Source organism: Amphiprion ocellaris, chromosome 14 (assembly GCF_022539595.1).
Source record: "Amphiprion ocellaris isolate individual 3 ecotype Okinawa chromosome 14, ASM2253959v1, whole genome shotgun sequence".
Taxonomy (NCBI): domain Eukaryota; kingdom Metazoa; phylum Chordata; class Actinopteri; family Pomacentridae; genus Amphiprion; species Amphiprion ocellaris.
Genome location: NC_072779.1, coordinates 35,485,143 through 35,500,832, shown reverse-complemented (window position 1 = coordinate 35,500,832; position 15,690 = coordinate 35,485,143). Strand labels below are relative to the sequence as shown.

At 45.4% G+C, this 15,690-nt stretch overlaps 1 protein-coding gene across 1 annotated transcript in view; it reads right to left on the bottom strand.

Moving 5' to 3' along the window:
- Positions 1-2,876: 2,876 nt before the first annotated feature.
- Positions 2,877-15,690, bottom strand: part of csf1rb (colony stimulating factor 1 receptor, b) — a 31,852-nt gene continuing 19,038 nt past the window's right edge. The window contains exons 2-22 of the mRNA XM_023281000.3: positions 13,931-14,206; positions 13,552-13,848; positions 12,929-13,065; positions 12,700-12,862; positions 12,371-12,629; positions 11,638-11,753; positions 11,362-11,470; positions 11,118-11,278; positions 10,918-11,021; positions 10,500-10,626; positions 8,362-8,466; positions 7,732-7,842; positions 7,372-7,531; positions 5,691-5,764; positions 5,525-5,613; positions 5,314-5,436; positions 4,705-4,816; positions 4,371-4,470; positions 4,170-4,296; positions 3,436-3,523; positions 2,877-3,361 (exon numbers count right to left, since the gene is read on the bottom strand). Coding sequence (XP_023136768.1) covers positions 3,309-3,361; positions 3,436-3,523; positions 4,170-4,296; positions 4,371-4,470; positions 4,705-4,816; positions 5,314-5,436; positions 5,525-5,613; positions 5,691-5,764; positions 7,372-7,531; positions 7,732-7,842; positions 8,362-8,466; positions 10,500-10,626; positions 10,918-11,021; positions 11,118-11,278; positions 11,362-11,470; positions 11,638-11,753; positions 12,371-12,629; positions 12,700-12,862; positions 12,929-13,065; positions 13,552-13,848; positions 13,931-14,206 — 2,891 coding nt within the window. The 3' untranslated portion in view covers positions 2,877-3,308. The remainder of the gene's footprint in view (positions 3,362-3,435; positions 3,524-4,169; positions 4,297-4,370; positions 4,471-4,704; positions 4,817-5,313; positions 5,437-5,524; positions 5,614-5,690; positions 5,765-7,371; positions 7,532-7,731; positions 7,843-8,361; positions 8,467-10,499; positions 10,627-10,917; positions 11,022-11,117; positions 11,279-11,361; positions 11,471-11,637; positions 11,754-12,370; positions 12,630-12,699; positions 12,863-12,928; positions 13,066-13,551; positions 13,849-13,930; positions 14,207-15,690) is intronic.

Sequence of the window (15,690 nt, the reverse complement as noted above, 5' to 3'; positions counted from 1 at the left end):
AGCGATTAATCAATACAGCAGCTATTAATCAATACAGCAGCTGATAATCAGGAAGGATGTTTGTGCTGCTGGGAACAAGGATCAGAATTATTCTGACTGTTCAGACGAAAGTTTACAATCCCAACATGACACAAACAAACCATGTGTTTAGATGATGTTTACGTGTTTATATGAATATTTAGTTTAGATGAGAATCTAAATTGTCCGTAGGTGTGATTGTTTGTCTCTGTGTAGCCCTGTGATAGACTGTTACCTGTCCAGGTGAACCTGTGATAGACTGTTACCTGTCCAGGTGTCCCCTGCCTTCACCCTCACTCAGCTGGGATAGACTCCAGCCCCCCATGACCTTGAGGAGGATTAAATGGTGGATAATGGATCAATGAATGCTTACATGTTTATATGTATGTTTACATGTTTATATGTATGTTTACATGTTTGTATGTTTACATGTTTATATAATGTTTACATGTTTATATGTATGTTTACATGTTTGTATGTTTACATGTTTATATGTTTCTAAAAATGTTGTGAGTGTTGGTGTTGTTCAGATGTTGCCTGGCTCATCTGTATTCCTGCTGTTGCTGATTAGACTAAAGTCTACCTGTGCACCACATAAACCTGTCAGGTAATCTGCTGTAGTCAGGCCCTGCCCCCTGCACTCACCTGGCAGGTAATCTGCTGTAATCAGGCCCCGCCCCCTGCACTCACCTGGCAGGTCAAGGCTCACCTGCAGGATCTTAAATGAATCCTTGCTGTGACTTTATGAGCAGCAGGTTTACAGACGGAAACAAAGAAACATTCAGACGTTAGAAAACAATAAAACATCTCCAGAAACTACCAGATGTTCCCCAGATGTTCCTCAAATGTTCCCCAGATGTTTGTCATATGTTTGCCATATGTTCCCCAGATGTTTGCCAGATGTTTGTCATATGTTCCCCAGATGTTCGTCATATATTCCCCAGATGTTTGTCATATGTTTGCCATATGTTTGCCAGATGTTTGTTATATGTTTGCCAGATGTTTGTCACATGTTTGTGATATGTTCCCCAGATGTTTGTCATGTTTGTCAATGTTCCCCAGATGTTTGTCACATGTTTGTCATATGGTTGCCATATGCTTACCAGATGTTTGCCATATGTTTGCCAGATGTTTGTTATATATTTGTCATTTGTTTGCCAGATGTTTGCCATATGTTCCCCAGATGTTTGTCATATGTTCTCCATGTTTGTCATGTTTGCCATGTGTTTGCCAGATATTTGCCATATGTTTGCCAGATGGTTGTCATATGTTTGTCATATGTTTGCCAGATGGTTGTCATATGTTTGTCATTTGTTTGCCAGATGTTTGTCATATGTTTGCTAGATGTTTGTCAATGTTTCCCAGATGTTTGTCATATGTTTGCTATATGGTTGCCATATTTTTGCCAGATGTTTGCCATATGGTTGCCAGATGTTTGCCAGATGTTTGCCATATGTTCCCCAGATGTTTGCCAGATGTTTGACATATGTTACCCAGACGTTCCCCAGATGTTTGTCTTATGTTTGCCAGATGTTTGTTATATGTTTGCCAGATGTTTGTCATATGTTTGTCATATGGTTGCCATATGTTTGCCATATGTTTGCCAGAGTTTTTCCATATGGTTGCCAGATGTTCCTCACGTTTGCCAGATGTCTGCCTGATGTGTGCCATATGTTCCCCAGATGTTTGTCATATGTCTGCCAGATGGTCCCCAGATATTAGTCATGTGTTTTCCAGATGTTTACCATATGGTACCCAGATGTTTGCCAGATGATTGCCGGATGTTTGTCATAGGTTTGCCATATGTTTGTCATATGCTTGCCATATGTTTTCTAGATGATTGCCAGATGTTTGTGATATGTTTGCCATATGTTTGTCATATGTTTGCCATATGTTTGCAATATGTTTGTCATATGTTTGCCAGAGGTTTGCCAGAGGTTTGCCATATGTTTGCCAAATGTTTGCCATATGATTGCCAAATGTTTGCCAGATGGTTGTCATGTGTTTTCCAGATTTTTGCCATATGTTTTCCAGATGTGTGTCATATGTTTGCCAAATGTTTGCCAGATGGTTGTCATGTGTTTGCCAGATGTTTCCCAGATGTTTGTCATATGTTTGCCATATGCTTGTCATATGTTTGCCTGATACTTGTCATATGTTCACCAGATGTTTGTCATTTTTCCCCAGATGTTTATTATATGTTTGCCAGATCATTGCCAGATGTTTGCCACATCTGGACATTTGAACTTTCTAACTGAACACTAGCTCCTTCAGAAACTGGACTCACCTGGACTTGTTTCACTTCTTGAACATGTCAGATGTCTTCAGAAATCCTGCTGAAGCTCTGAAGACCAAACCTCTGGTTATCAGTAGGGTTGGGGTCAGTAGCTGCACATTAGCCTCAAATGTTTCTCTTCAAGAATCATCAAACCTTCAGTTCACTGCCTGAGGACCAAACCAGGTCCAGTCTGGACCACAGAGGTCTACTCGAAGCTGCTCTGGTGGCTCCAACAGGCTGCTTCAAACCAATGAGTCTCCAGATTGAAGCAGAAACATGAACAACATCGTAGAGATTCATGATCAATAACCTGTCAAACCAATCGGATCACTGTTCAGTTGGATCAGATGTCAGAAAGATCTGGTCCATCTCCTAGAAGCAGATGTTCTTCAGCTTTATCTCCTCTAACTGCACACGTCTGGAGCTACAACCTGAGGAGGCAGAAGGTCACCTGTGATCACCTGTACTGATGTCAGGAAGACGAACAGTCGACTGTCAGTCAGAATATATTTAGTAAACCCAGAAGCTGGATGAGTTCCTAACATCAGAGGATCTTGGTGCACAGAAGAAAGACGACTAATAAAAAACATCCGTTCATTTAGTTTAAAGGATTTAAAGAATCTACAGAGTTTGATCAAACAATCACTGGTTCATTGTCACAGAGGTTCTATTAGAGGTTCCTCTAATTATATTTAAACAGAATTATTCTTTCATTTTAGCTGAAAAGCTCAGAACCTGACAGAGTTCAGGAGATTACGATACTGATTAATGATTACATTCATGACTGATTTCAAAGATTAAACAATAAACACGTTAGTTGGTGGATATTTTTGAATCATTTACAGAGGTTGTTAGTTATTTGACTTCTCAGAAATTATATATATATTTTTTTCTGGTAAAATTCTCAGTAAATCAGCTGTGTTAGCGTTTATAAGCTTCATTTTGAACGTTCATTATTCATTGGTCACATGACGTCAGCTCGTGCTCAGAGAGTTCTGATTGGACGAGCGGATCATGACAGCTGGTAGATGTTCTTTGGGTCCGCCTCCTCATCCTCGTAGCGCTCTGAGGGGCAGGACAGGAAGTGAGATCACTGCAGATGTGTTTGTGTTTCTTGGAACAGTTTCTGAAACACTCACCTTCTTCTCCTTCTCTTCTCTTCAGCGTTTCTCCTCCGACCTCCTCCTCCTCTTCTTCTGAGCATTTGTCGATGTTTCGGTACGCCGCCTGACCACAGAAGAAGAAGTTAATGCCTGTCAGACATTAGTGAGGGCTCAGGAACATTTTACACCTGTCAGACAGTACTCAGGGCTCATGAACGTTTTAACGCCTGTCAGACATTACTCGGGGCTCAGGAACGTTTTAACGCCTGTCAGACATTACTCGGGGCTCAGGAACGTTTTGACACCTGTCAGACACTACTCAGGGCTCATGAACGTTTTAACGCCTGTCAGACACTACTCAGGGCTCAGGAACTTTTTAATGCCTGTCAGACACTACTCAGGGCTCAAGTCGGTTTTAACACCTGTCAGACACTACTCAAGGCTCAAGAACGCTATGACACCTGTCAGACACTACTCAGGGCTCAGGAGCATTTCAACGCCTGTCAGAAACTACTCAGGGCTAAGTAATGTTTTAACGCCTGTCAGACACTAATATGGGCTCAGGAACGTTTAATGCCTGTCACACACTACTCAGGGCTCAGTACGTGACCTCACCTGTCAGACACTACTCAGGGCGCAGGAATGTTTTAACGCCTGTCAGACACTACTCAGGGCTCAGGAACGTTTTAACGCCTGTCAGACAATACTATGGGCTCAGGAACGTTTTAACGCCTGTCAGACACTACTGAGCGCTCAGGAACGTGACTCACCTGCTCGCTGTGATGCGATGACGCCTCTTTGTTGGAGGGGAGGAGCCTGCTGATGAGCTGGCCAATCGCCTTGAAGGTGGGTCTGTCGGTGGGCTCCAGGCTCCAGCAGAGCGTCATCAGGTGATACCTGCCACACAGGTGAGCTGTGTCACATTCAGTCATTTGACTCCACCCATCTGGATCAGCTGATCACCTGCTCACATCTCAGCGGGGGCGAAGTCCGGACGCCGCATGTGGCCGCCATCTTTGATCATCTTGTAGAAGTTGGTATCCACGGAGACGTTGGGGTATGGGCTCTTACCTGGGTAGGTGAACACAGAGGGGAGGGGGAGGGGTCAGAAAGCTCATCCAATGAGACGAGAGCAAAGCCATGTGACCGATGCAAATATGTGACATCACTATGATGTCATGGGTAGTGTAGCGCCCAGAACAGTGTCAACATGGTTACCCAGAGAGAAGATGTGTTGCCATGGTTACCTAGAGAGAAGATATGTTGCCATGGTTACCTAGAGAGAAGATATGTTGCCATGGTTACCTAGAGAGAAGATCTCCCACAGTAAGACTCCGTAGGACCAGACGTCGCTCTGCAGTGTGTAGACGCACTGAAAGATGCTCTCAGGGGCCATCCACTTCACCGGCAGCCGGGCCTGTCAAAATAAGAGCCAGGACTGTCAGAATAAGAGTCAGAACTGTCAAAATAAGAGCCAGAACTGTAAAAATAGGAGCTAAATCTGTCATAATAAGAGCCAGGACTGTAAAAATAAGAGCTAAAACTCACAAAATAAGAACTAAAACCGTCAGAATAAGACCAAAAACTGTCAGAATAAGAGCCAGGACTGTCAAAATAAGAGACATGCCTTCACAATAAGAGCGCGGTATCTCAAAATAACCTATACAACAATAATAATGCACTGTCTCATCAGAAGATACTCTTCACAATAACAAATTTATTTCACGCTGGATTTGGAACATGTGTCAGCGCTGATGTGGTGCACTGTGATTGGCTCCTGGTTGCTATGGCAGCAACAACAGAGAAACTTTTTATTGAGTGTAAGGTACGGTAGCTGTTCAGTTGTTGTTGTTGTTGTTGTTGTTGTTATTGTTGTTGTTTACAGGTTAGAGTGCGTCTGGACTGAACACTGACATTTCCTTGGACGATGTAGCTGTCATCGTTACAGATGTCTCGGGCCAAACCGAAGTCACAGATCTTTGCAACGTGATGGTCGGTCAGCAGGACATTCCTCGCTGCCACGTCTCTGTGGATACACTGAGAGACAGACAGGTGAGACAGACAGGTGAGAGACAGACAGGTGAGAGACAGACAGGTGAGATAGACAGGTGGTGTGTTTTCTTACATTCCTGGTTGACAGAAAGTCGAGACCCTGAGCCACCTGGTGAGAAAACCTCATGAGGTCACTGACAGAGAGATTGTCTGTGTGTCCACCTGTGAGACAGACAGGTGGGAGGTGAGACAGGTGTGTCCGTCCAGAGGTTTACAGGTGAGTTCAGGTCAGGTCTTACCCAGGTGTGATCGTCCTGAACTGAGAAACGGCTGCATCTCCTGATACTCAGAACAGCACGAGATCCCACTGTCACTGCAGCACAGATACACAGACATGAAGTACAAGTACTGCAACACATGACAGGTACACACACATGAAGTACAAGTACTGCAACACATGACAGGTACACAGAGATGAAGTACTAGTATGATTTGTATGTACAACTATGCAGTATTTATGTTTCTCCATAGTCTAGAATATGAGCTATTTCATGTTTCCACTGACACACAACCTAAGCCGTACTAATACTCTATCAGTTCCCTTTCATGTGCAGTAATGTTGTTTTAATATGTAGTACTTCTGTATAGTTTGGTTTGTTTTTAGTTTTATACTACATTCCTTAAATGTAATGGAAGTTTACCCATTGTGGGATTAACAAAGGGTTATCTCATCTCATCTCATCTCATCTCACCATATCTTCTTTCATCTCATCTCATCTCATCTCATCTCATCTCATCTCATCTCATCTCATCTCATCTCATCTCATCTCATCTCATCTCATCGCATCTCATCTCACCATATCTCCTTTCATCTCATCTCATCTAATCTCATCTTCCTGACAGAAAGCTTTTGTGAGTTCTCTCTCCGTCTTGCAGGACTTCAGATTGAAAAATGAACAACAGTGATTTAAAATGAGAGAGCTGGGGTTTACAGGGTTGCACTAAGCTATTAAAATTTATTTCAACTTCATTACTGACATGTTCTAAATGTTTTCAATTTCAGCCAAATTTCAATAAACCTTTACAAAGTTATTGTAATAGAATAATTTTCTTTCTGTTGTAAATACACTATATTGCCAAAAGTATTCGCTCACTTGCCTTGACTTGCATATGAACGTAAGTGACATCCCGTTCCTAATCCATAGGGTTCAATATGACATCAGTCCACCCTTTGCAGATAGAACAGCTTCAGCTCTTCTGGGAAGGCTGTCCACAAGGTTTAGGAGTGTGTTTATCGGAATTTTTGACCATTCTTCCAGAAGCACATTTGTGAGGTCACACACTGATGTTGGACCAGAAGGTCTGGCTCTCAGTCTCTGCTCTAATTCATCCCAAAGGTGTTCTATCAGGTTGAGGTCAGGACTCTGTGCAGGCCAGTCAAGTTCATCCACACCAGACTCTGTCATCCATGTCTTTATGGACCTTGCTTTGTGCACTGGTGCCACATGAAGTCTGAAGGTCTGTAGCGATGGACTCTGCAGAAAGTTGGCCACCTCTTGGCACTATGCTCCTCAGCATCCACTGACCCCGCTCCGTCAGTTTACGTGTCCTACCACTTGGTGGCAGAGTTGCTGTCGTTCCCACACACTTCCACTTTCTTATAATACAGCTGACAGTTGACTGTGGAATATTTAGGAGCCAGGAAATGTCACAACTGGATTTGTTGCACAAGTGGCATCCTATCACAGTTCCATGCTGGAATTCACTGAGCTCCTGAGAGCGAGCCATTATTTCACAAATGTTTGTAAAAGCAGTCTGCATGCCTAGGTGCTTGATTTTATACACCTGTGGCCATGGAAGTGATTAGAACACCTGATTCTGATTATTTGGATGAGTGAGCGAATACTTTTGGTAATATAGTGTAGCTGTATTAATTGTGGACATCTGGACTGTAAAGTTGTGTTTCAGGAACTTCCAGACCTCCGCAGTCGGCCGTTCTGGGCAGCCATGTTCTTGTAGAACACCTTGTCTTCCAAGTTGTCCACATTCAACATGGACGCCATGATGTCATCAGCATGAGCCCGCAGGAAGTTGAGCAGGTCGCCGTGGCTACAGTACTCTGTGATCATCAGCATGGGGCCTGGAGGGGCGGAGTGAGAGATGAGGAGGCGGGGTTACAGGGTTGGGGGCGGGTTTAGAGTATTAGGGGTGGGGTTAGATGTGAAGGGGTGGAGTTAGAGCTCTGCATGGTTCATCAAAGAATGAAATCATCTGAAACACGTTTTCTGAGTGAAATGATCGTGTTTGAGGTCAGATCATTGATAATTCATTCATCATCACCTCCCTGAGTGCACGCCCCCAGCAGGTTCACAATGTTGTCATGGTAACCAAGATGGCTGAGGATCTTCAGCTCTGACATCAGAGCCTCCCGTTCCTCTGAGTGAGCACTGGCTGTGGACGAATAAATGTCAGATCAATAGAGGATGATGAAGATAAACTTCATTATTTAGAGGATGATGAAGATAAACATCATTATTTAGAGGATGATGAAGATAAACGTCATTATTTAGAGGATGATGAAGATAAACATCATTATTTAGAGGATGATGAAGATAAACATCATTATTTAGAGGATGATGAAGATAAACATCAGATCAATAGAGGATGATGAAGATAAACATCATTATTAAGAGGATGATGAAGATAAACGTCATTATTTAGAGGATGATGAAGATAAATGTCAGATCATTAAAGGATGATGACTGAGGGGATGATGAAGATCAGACTACATTTATTTTACTGCTTGGTAAAGCCTGTTTTGTTATTTTTCTGTCTGATTTAAGTCTGATTCTGGGACTCCAGGAGTCACTGAGCTATTTTACTTCTTCAACTGTTTGACATAACAGCAGCAGCTTTTCCTGACATCCTTCAACCCTTAACGATGATGAAGATGAAGGCGCCAGGACTCACGTTTGAGCATCTTCACGGCGACTCTGGTGACCTTGTTGTCGGTTTCCAGTCCGTAAGCTGTCGCCTCCACCACCTTCCCAAATGCCCCCGAGCCCAAAACGGCACCTGAAAGACCAGGGGTCCATTTAACGAAGCAGGTTCAACAAACTCTGAGTTTAACCCTGAACTCTGAGTTGATCTACTCTGAGGTAGAAAACTCTGAGTTTTCGGTTTCACAACGGCTGATTTGAGTTGGTTCAATCAACTCGGACTAGTTTCACTTGGAGTTAAGCGCGTGCACCACAACTCTGAAAAGCCAGTATCAATGGAGCGCCGATTCGACGAATCACCATGGCAACGGGGAAGCGGAGGACAACACCGCTTGAACTGGAAATCTTAATGCACTTATATAGCGAGTTTGAGCATGTTTTTAGAAAGAAGTGCAACACCTGCAGCTGCAAAAGAGAGGAAGACGGTGTGGGAGAACATTGCTGCCTGGGTCAATGCGTAAGTTTAAATCACAATAATATTACAGGAAAACTGTTTGAATAGTAGCCTATTAAGTTATTTCATTTAAGTGCAATCCTGCAGGGGAGAAGCGCATGTGGCAGCAGATGAAGATGAAATATAAAAACATTTTTAAAACAGGTAAGACGTCGGCATAATCTCATGGAGCTACCTCATTTTGATCATGTTCTACATTGTAAAGTAGCCTAAATATTAAGTGGCTGTTTTACTGTGCAGTGGTTTTATCCCACACAGCCTAAATGTCTGCATCCATATCATGTTCTGTTAAATAATTAAGCCTATTTAAACTAACAGACTTCTACTCAGCCAACAATATATATATATATATATATACACACACACACACACACACACACACACACACACACACACACACACACACACACACACAGAGCCTTGATAACTCTGACAGGTTTATGTCCAGGGAAAACGACAAAGATGGTAAAAGCCGTTTCAGGGCCAGACACGCATTTCTGACCATCCTACATACAGTTGTCTTACTTAAGTGTTCTGCATCTCTGACATTATATAAAAAACTTCCATTTGCAAAGAACCGCACCGCAACACACAATATCTGCTGGGATGTGAGAGCATGACTGTGGTTGGTCATGTTGTAAATGTAAGGACGGATTAGGTTGTATGTAGATTATGGACTGTGACATGAAATGGTACCGTTCAAAAAGATAACTGTCCGGAAATGCGAGAACATCTATGCACGGTCTGATAACAATCTCCCGATGAATATTTAATTCTCTGTGCAGTAATGCTGCTCCTTCATCTACTGGATCATTAATAAAAGGACATGACATTTTGACACATGGCAGAACTAGACTTCGCCAAAACTCGCCAGCTGACTGAATGAATGAGGAAATGAAATAACGTGTGTGGCTGAAAGAGGAAGGAGACAGAGAGAAACTCGAGGTTTACTGAGATAAACCTGGTCCTGACCAGGTTAGATTCATAGAGTCTGTTACTATGGTAACTGACCGAGAGTTTAAGTTACCTCTCTTTGTGAAACAGGCTAGAGTTACCCCTCTGTCTCTGGTTTGAGTTACCTCCCTTTGTGAAACGGAAAACTCAGAGTTTCCCTCATTTCAGGGTTAACAAACTCAGAGTTTTCACTAAACCTGCTTCGTGAAACGGACCCCAGGAAACTGAGTTCAGCTGGAGGGACGAGAACGTTGAGGTGTCCAGAACAGTCGTACCGAAGCTAAATTAAAGAAACGTTGTTATGTTAGGAACAGTCATACCGACATTTAGCTAAAGAAAGGTTGATGTTATGTTAGGAACAGTCATACCGAGGTTTAGCTAAAGAAACATTGATGTTATGTTAGGAACAGTCATACCGAGGTTTAGCTAAAGAAACGATGTTATGTTAGGAATAGTCATACCGAGGCGGAGCAAAAGAAACGTTGATGTTAGGTTAGCAACAGTCGTACGGAGGTTGAGCTAAAGAAACATTGATGTTATGTTAGGAACAGTCATACCGAGGCTAAGCTAAAGAAATGTTGATGTTATGTTAGGAACAGTCGTACTGAGGCTAAGCTAAAGAAACGTTTATGTTATGTTAGGAACAGTCGTACTGAGGCTAAGCTAAAGAAACGTTTATGTTATGTTAGGAACAGTCGTACCGAGGCGGAGCTTGTCTCGAGGAAACTCCCACTTGTGATTATACGGCAGCTGGGTGGGGTCAACGAAGGTGTAGTTGTTCCCATCAGTGCTCTCAATGATCTTCCAGCGGATCTCGTATTTGGGTTGCTGGTAGAAGAAGAAGCAGATTTTTTGTCTTTACTGTCAGTCTGCAGGTATTTATCACAGTCAGAAGATTCTAGAGAGAGCTGAACCCCTAAACATGAACCACAGCAGGAATAAATAAGAGATTAACCTGAAACATGAGCACTAAGAACCAGGAATAAATAAGAGATTAACCCGAAACATGAGCACGAAGAACCAGGAATAAATAAGAGCTTCTCTGTAATAAATAAAAAAATAAATGAATGGCATTTATTAAACTAAGAAACATTAAGTCAAATCATGTGACTCACACACCTGTCTGCACCTGTAAAAGACAACCAATAGGAGCAGGAGGAGGACGACGATGACACTCAGAGCTCCAATCAGAGCCGGCGTGAAGACGACCAGACGTTCAGGGCCTGGAGACAGATCAATATTCATTTATTGATCGATCAGTTTGATTATCGATGATAAAGCTTCATGTCTTCAGGATTTCTGTCTAAAATCAAACCTACTGGGACTGAAGACGACACGAGACTCTCCCACCAGGTTGGAGGAGACACACTCGAAGGTGACATCATCGTCAGATGACAAAGGGAGGTGTGTCCTCACCTCCTCGTCTGCCTGTGAGGTCACCCCAGCAGAAGGAACCTGATTGGTGGAGACGTTCGCGCACCTAGAGACACAGACGTCACATGATTCTGAGTCCAGATACCCTCAGGTGGTTTGTGGCCTGCAGGGGGCGCTGCTCATACGTACGTGGGCTGGACGCCGGGGCAGGTGAGCCAGAGGATTGTGGGTAACGGATATCCAGAGCTGCTGCAGGTCAGAGTGGTGTTTTCCACAGAGATGGCGACAGTCGGTGAACCTGAAGAAAGAAAAGATTTAAATGTTCCTCGACCTCAAAGAACCACCAGGTGGAACATCTGCCGACAGGTAAGGGTCATGGACCAGACGAGGACAAAACACGGTTCCTACAGTAGATTCAGACAGGTAAGGGTCATGGACCAGACGAGGACAAAACACGGTTCCTACGGTAGATTTGGAGGTCAACGTTCTGCGAGCCATTGAAGAACAAGTTTGAAAAATGAAAAGAGTATCGACCTCGATCCTCCTGACGCACCCGGTGCAGCAGCAGACTGGCCTCGGACCTTCAACAGGACAAATACCACCTTAAAATGAACAATACCACCTTAAAAATGAACAAATACCACCTTAAAAATGAACAAATAGCACCTCAAAAATGAACAAATACCACCTTAATGCCTCTCCTTTCAGCTCTTAGCCTGTTAGCCTGGGTTAGCCTGCTAGCCTGGGGTCAGCCTGCCAACCTGTAGTTAGCATGCTAGCCTGGGATCAGCCTGCTAGCCTGGGGTTAGCCTGCTAGCCTGGGGTTAGCCCGTTAGCCTGGGGTCAACCTGCTAGCCTGGGGTCAGCCTACTAGCCTGGGGTTAGCCTGCTAGAATGGGGTCAGCCCGTTAGCCTGGGATCAGCCTGTTAGCCTGGGGTCAGCCTGCTAGCCTGGGGTTAGCATGATAGCCTGGGATTAGGCTGTTAGCATGGGGCTAGCCTGCTAGCCTGGAGTTAGCCTGCTAGAATGGGGTCAGCCCGTTAGCCTGGGGTCAGCCTGTTAGCCTGGGGTCAGCCTGCTAGCCTGGGGTTAACATACTAGCCTGGAATTAGCCTGTTAGCCTGGGGTCAGCCTGCTAGCCTGGGGTTAACATACTAGCCTGGAATTAGCCTGTTAGCCTGGGGTTAGCCTGCTAACCTGTAGCCGTTAGCAGCATTGCTCTCCTGGTACACTGTGTTGTTGTCATTGGTGATGTGTTCTGGTGTGGTCCAGTGCTGGCTCCTGATTGGAGGATACGCCTCCATCACAAAGGTCAGCGTCACGTCGTGGCCTTCGTACGCTTCCACCCTGCTAACATTAGCGCTGCTAGCCTCAGCGCTAGCGTTAGCTTCCAGAGAGCTGCTGGTGGTGTTACCGTTAGCGGGCTGCCTCAGGTAGATCCTCAGGATCGGCCGATCTGAACAGAAAGGAGAGTCACTGTCACTCTGCCAGTCATCACCTGTCCTGTCGTCTGGTCGTCTACGTACCCAGCACAGTGAGCTGTGTGGTTGCTGTGGCGACCCCGGCCTCGTTGACAGCCGTACAGGTGTACGGTCCGCTGTGATGCAGGTGGACGGGGGAGACGCTCAGTGTGCTGTTGATGTACAGCTGGTTGTTACCGTAGCGACGTCTGATGGTGGCATTCAGTTTCTGAAATAAATCAACCAATCAGCACACAGCTTGGAGCAGACACACTGGTGACCTCTGACCTCTCACCTGTATCTGTGGGTGTGTCCAGGTGAGGTTGTAGAAGTGGGAGGGGTTACTGCTCAGACAGGTGACCTCAAATAGCTCTCCTTCCAGACGGACAAGTTCAGCCTGACTGACGGACAGCGAGGGAGGATGACGCAGCCCTGCAGACAGACAGGTGGTAGACAGACAGGTGGCAGACAGGCAGGTAAGAAGAACAGACATGTAACCAGACAGACAGACAGACAGGTGGTAGACAGACAGGTGGCAGACAGACAGGTGAGCAGGCAGACAGACAGACAGACAGGTGGTACACAGACAGGTGGTAGACAGGTAAGCAGACAGACAGATGACAGACAGACAGACAGACAAGTGACAGACAGACAGGTGGCAGATAGACAGACAGACAGGTGGTACACAGACAGGTGGTAGACAGACAGGTAAGCAGACAGACAGGTGACAGACAGACAGACAGACAGACAAGTGACAGACAGACAGGTGGCAGACAGACAGAGGTGGCAGACAGACAGGTGAGCACACAGACAGACAGACAGACAGACAGACAGACAGGTGGTAGACAGACAGGCAAGCGGACAGACAGGTAAACAGACAGACAGGTAAAGAGACAGACAGGTGACAGACAGACTTACTGGGGACCACCAGCAGGTCTACAGGTGTGGATCTGAACAGTCTCCCGTCCTTCCAACCTGAACAGGTGTAGCGTCCACTAAACGACCTCTGCGGGTGTTGGATCAGTGCTCCACTCCGAGGGTCAAAGGTCACCTTCATGCCTGGGGGCAGGCCCCGCCCCCTGTCCTCTGATTGGAGGGTCAGGTTTGTGAGGGACGGGTCTGTCAGCAGACACCTGAACAGGTAGTCCTGGCCCTCCTTGAGGATGGGGCTGCTGCTGCGAGGCGTGACGAAGACGCTGGAGGGGTGGGCGGGGTCTGCAGAGGGCATGATGGGAAACATTTAACATTTAAATAACCGCTATTTACTGACAGGGGACGTGGCCTCAGCTCATCTTACCTGTGATGTACAGGTGGATCCAGGTGTGCAGGTGTTCCAGGCTGCGGTTGGCGTACCCACAGCGGTACGTCCCGGTGTGTCGGGGGTCCGCCCTGCTCACTTGCACTGGATCCGGTAAACTGTCCTCAAACTGCAGCCGGAACGCAGAGCTGGACCAGTGTACCAACCCGTTACCATGGCAGCTGAGGCTGAAGGCGGAGCCAGCTGCCAGAACTGCGTCTGATCGGTTTGGTAGGAAGTTAGAGTTCAGATGGATCATTGGCGGACCAGGAAGTTCTGAAACAAATAAACACTAAATGTAAACCAAAGATCATAATTACCAATTACAAGAACACCCAAGAACACCTGGCCATGGCCCTAAATACAGGTGTGAAGACAGGTACAGCAAACCACATGGAGATCACCAGGAGCTGTCAGGACACTCATCACTCCACCTGCTGGTTCACCTGTCGGACACTCACTCTGCTGCCCCCAGTGGCCAAAACAAATAAAGGAACATTGATCCATTAATAGTTTGACAGGTGTGGACTCGGGTGAATCTGGAACATGTCCATGTCATTTTGATACTCAGAGGAGATCAGCGGATTTAGGCTGAGAGGTTTCCCGATGTCAGGAGGAGCAGCAGAACATGAAAGCACGAGTCTGAGATTCTCTCTGATCTCTGGGTTTATGCTGTAGATGGGAGAAGATCAGGTTTAGATTCCAGACATACATGGGGATGACTGGTCTGTTCGGAACATATCATATCTGACTCCTGCAGTGTCTGAAGGCCATTAGAACCTTAGAAAAGGAAAAGAGCCATTCTTCCTTCATGTTTGCTAATGGGAACTTTATGAGCCTTTGTAGCTTTTGGGCCTTAACTTTTGAAAATGCAGTTTTTTCTTGTCACAATAGGAAACCCTGATTCTCAGTAAGATTTGTTTCCAGGAAACTTAAACTACAGAGGACCACCGGTAGAACCCCGAGGAACCCCAGAACATGGTGGAGGTCAGCTAAAACTGTGTAAAATGGTAAATGGACTACACTTAAACACAGCCTTTCTACCTCACACAGCCTTTCTACCTTATTGTTACTCAGATCACTTCACAGTGTGTTTCTCATATGTTCACACTCTAACGCTAACAGAACGTCCATGGATGTTATTGCTTTGCACGGTGGGTTCAGGGTCTGGCCTGAATCAAACCACCAACCTGCTCTACCAATAAGTAACTAAATAAATGAAGGGACCGAGCTGTGATCCACTGAACAACACGCCACTGCAGGGAGGAACAACAACTTTATTAGAAATCAGAGAAGTTACAATCAGTGAAATCAGTTACAGATTTAATGGAACACATAGTTATGTTTGAAAACTCATCAGCTTGATTCATTAATTAACTGACAGCATGTTTGTTCCCTGGTTAGGAACCAACAAACTCTTTGATTGGCTGGTTAGAAGCATAGACAAGCATCTAATGTCATCATCATTAGAAGCTCTGTGATTGGCTGCCTCTAGAGGGTCGGAGGCTGTGATTGGCTGTCTGTAGAGGGTCCAGGATTTGATTGGCTGCCTGTAGAGGGTCGGAGGTTGTGGTTGGCTGCCTGTAGGGGGTCGGAGGTTGTGATTGGCTGCCTGTAGAGGGTCGGAGGTTGTGATTGGCTGCCTGTAGGGGGTCGGAGGTTGTGATTGGCTGCCTGTAGAGGGTCGGAGGTTGTGACTGGCTGCCTGTAGGGGGTCAGAGGTTGTGATTGGCTGCCTGTAGAGGGTTGGAGAATGTGAT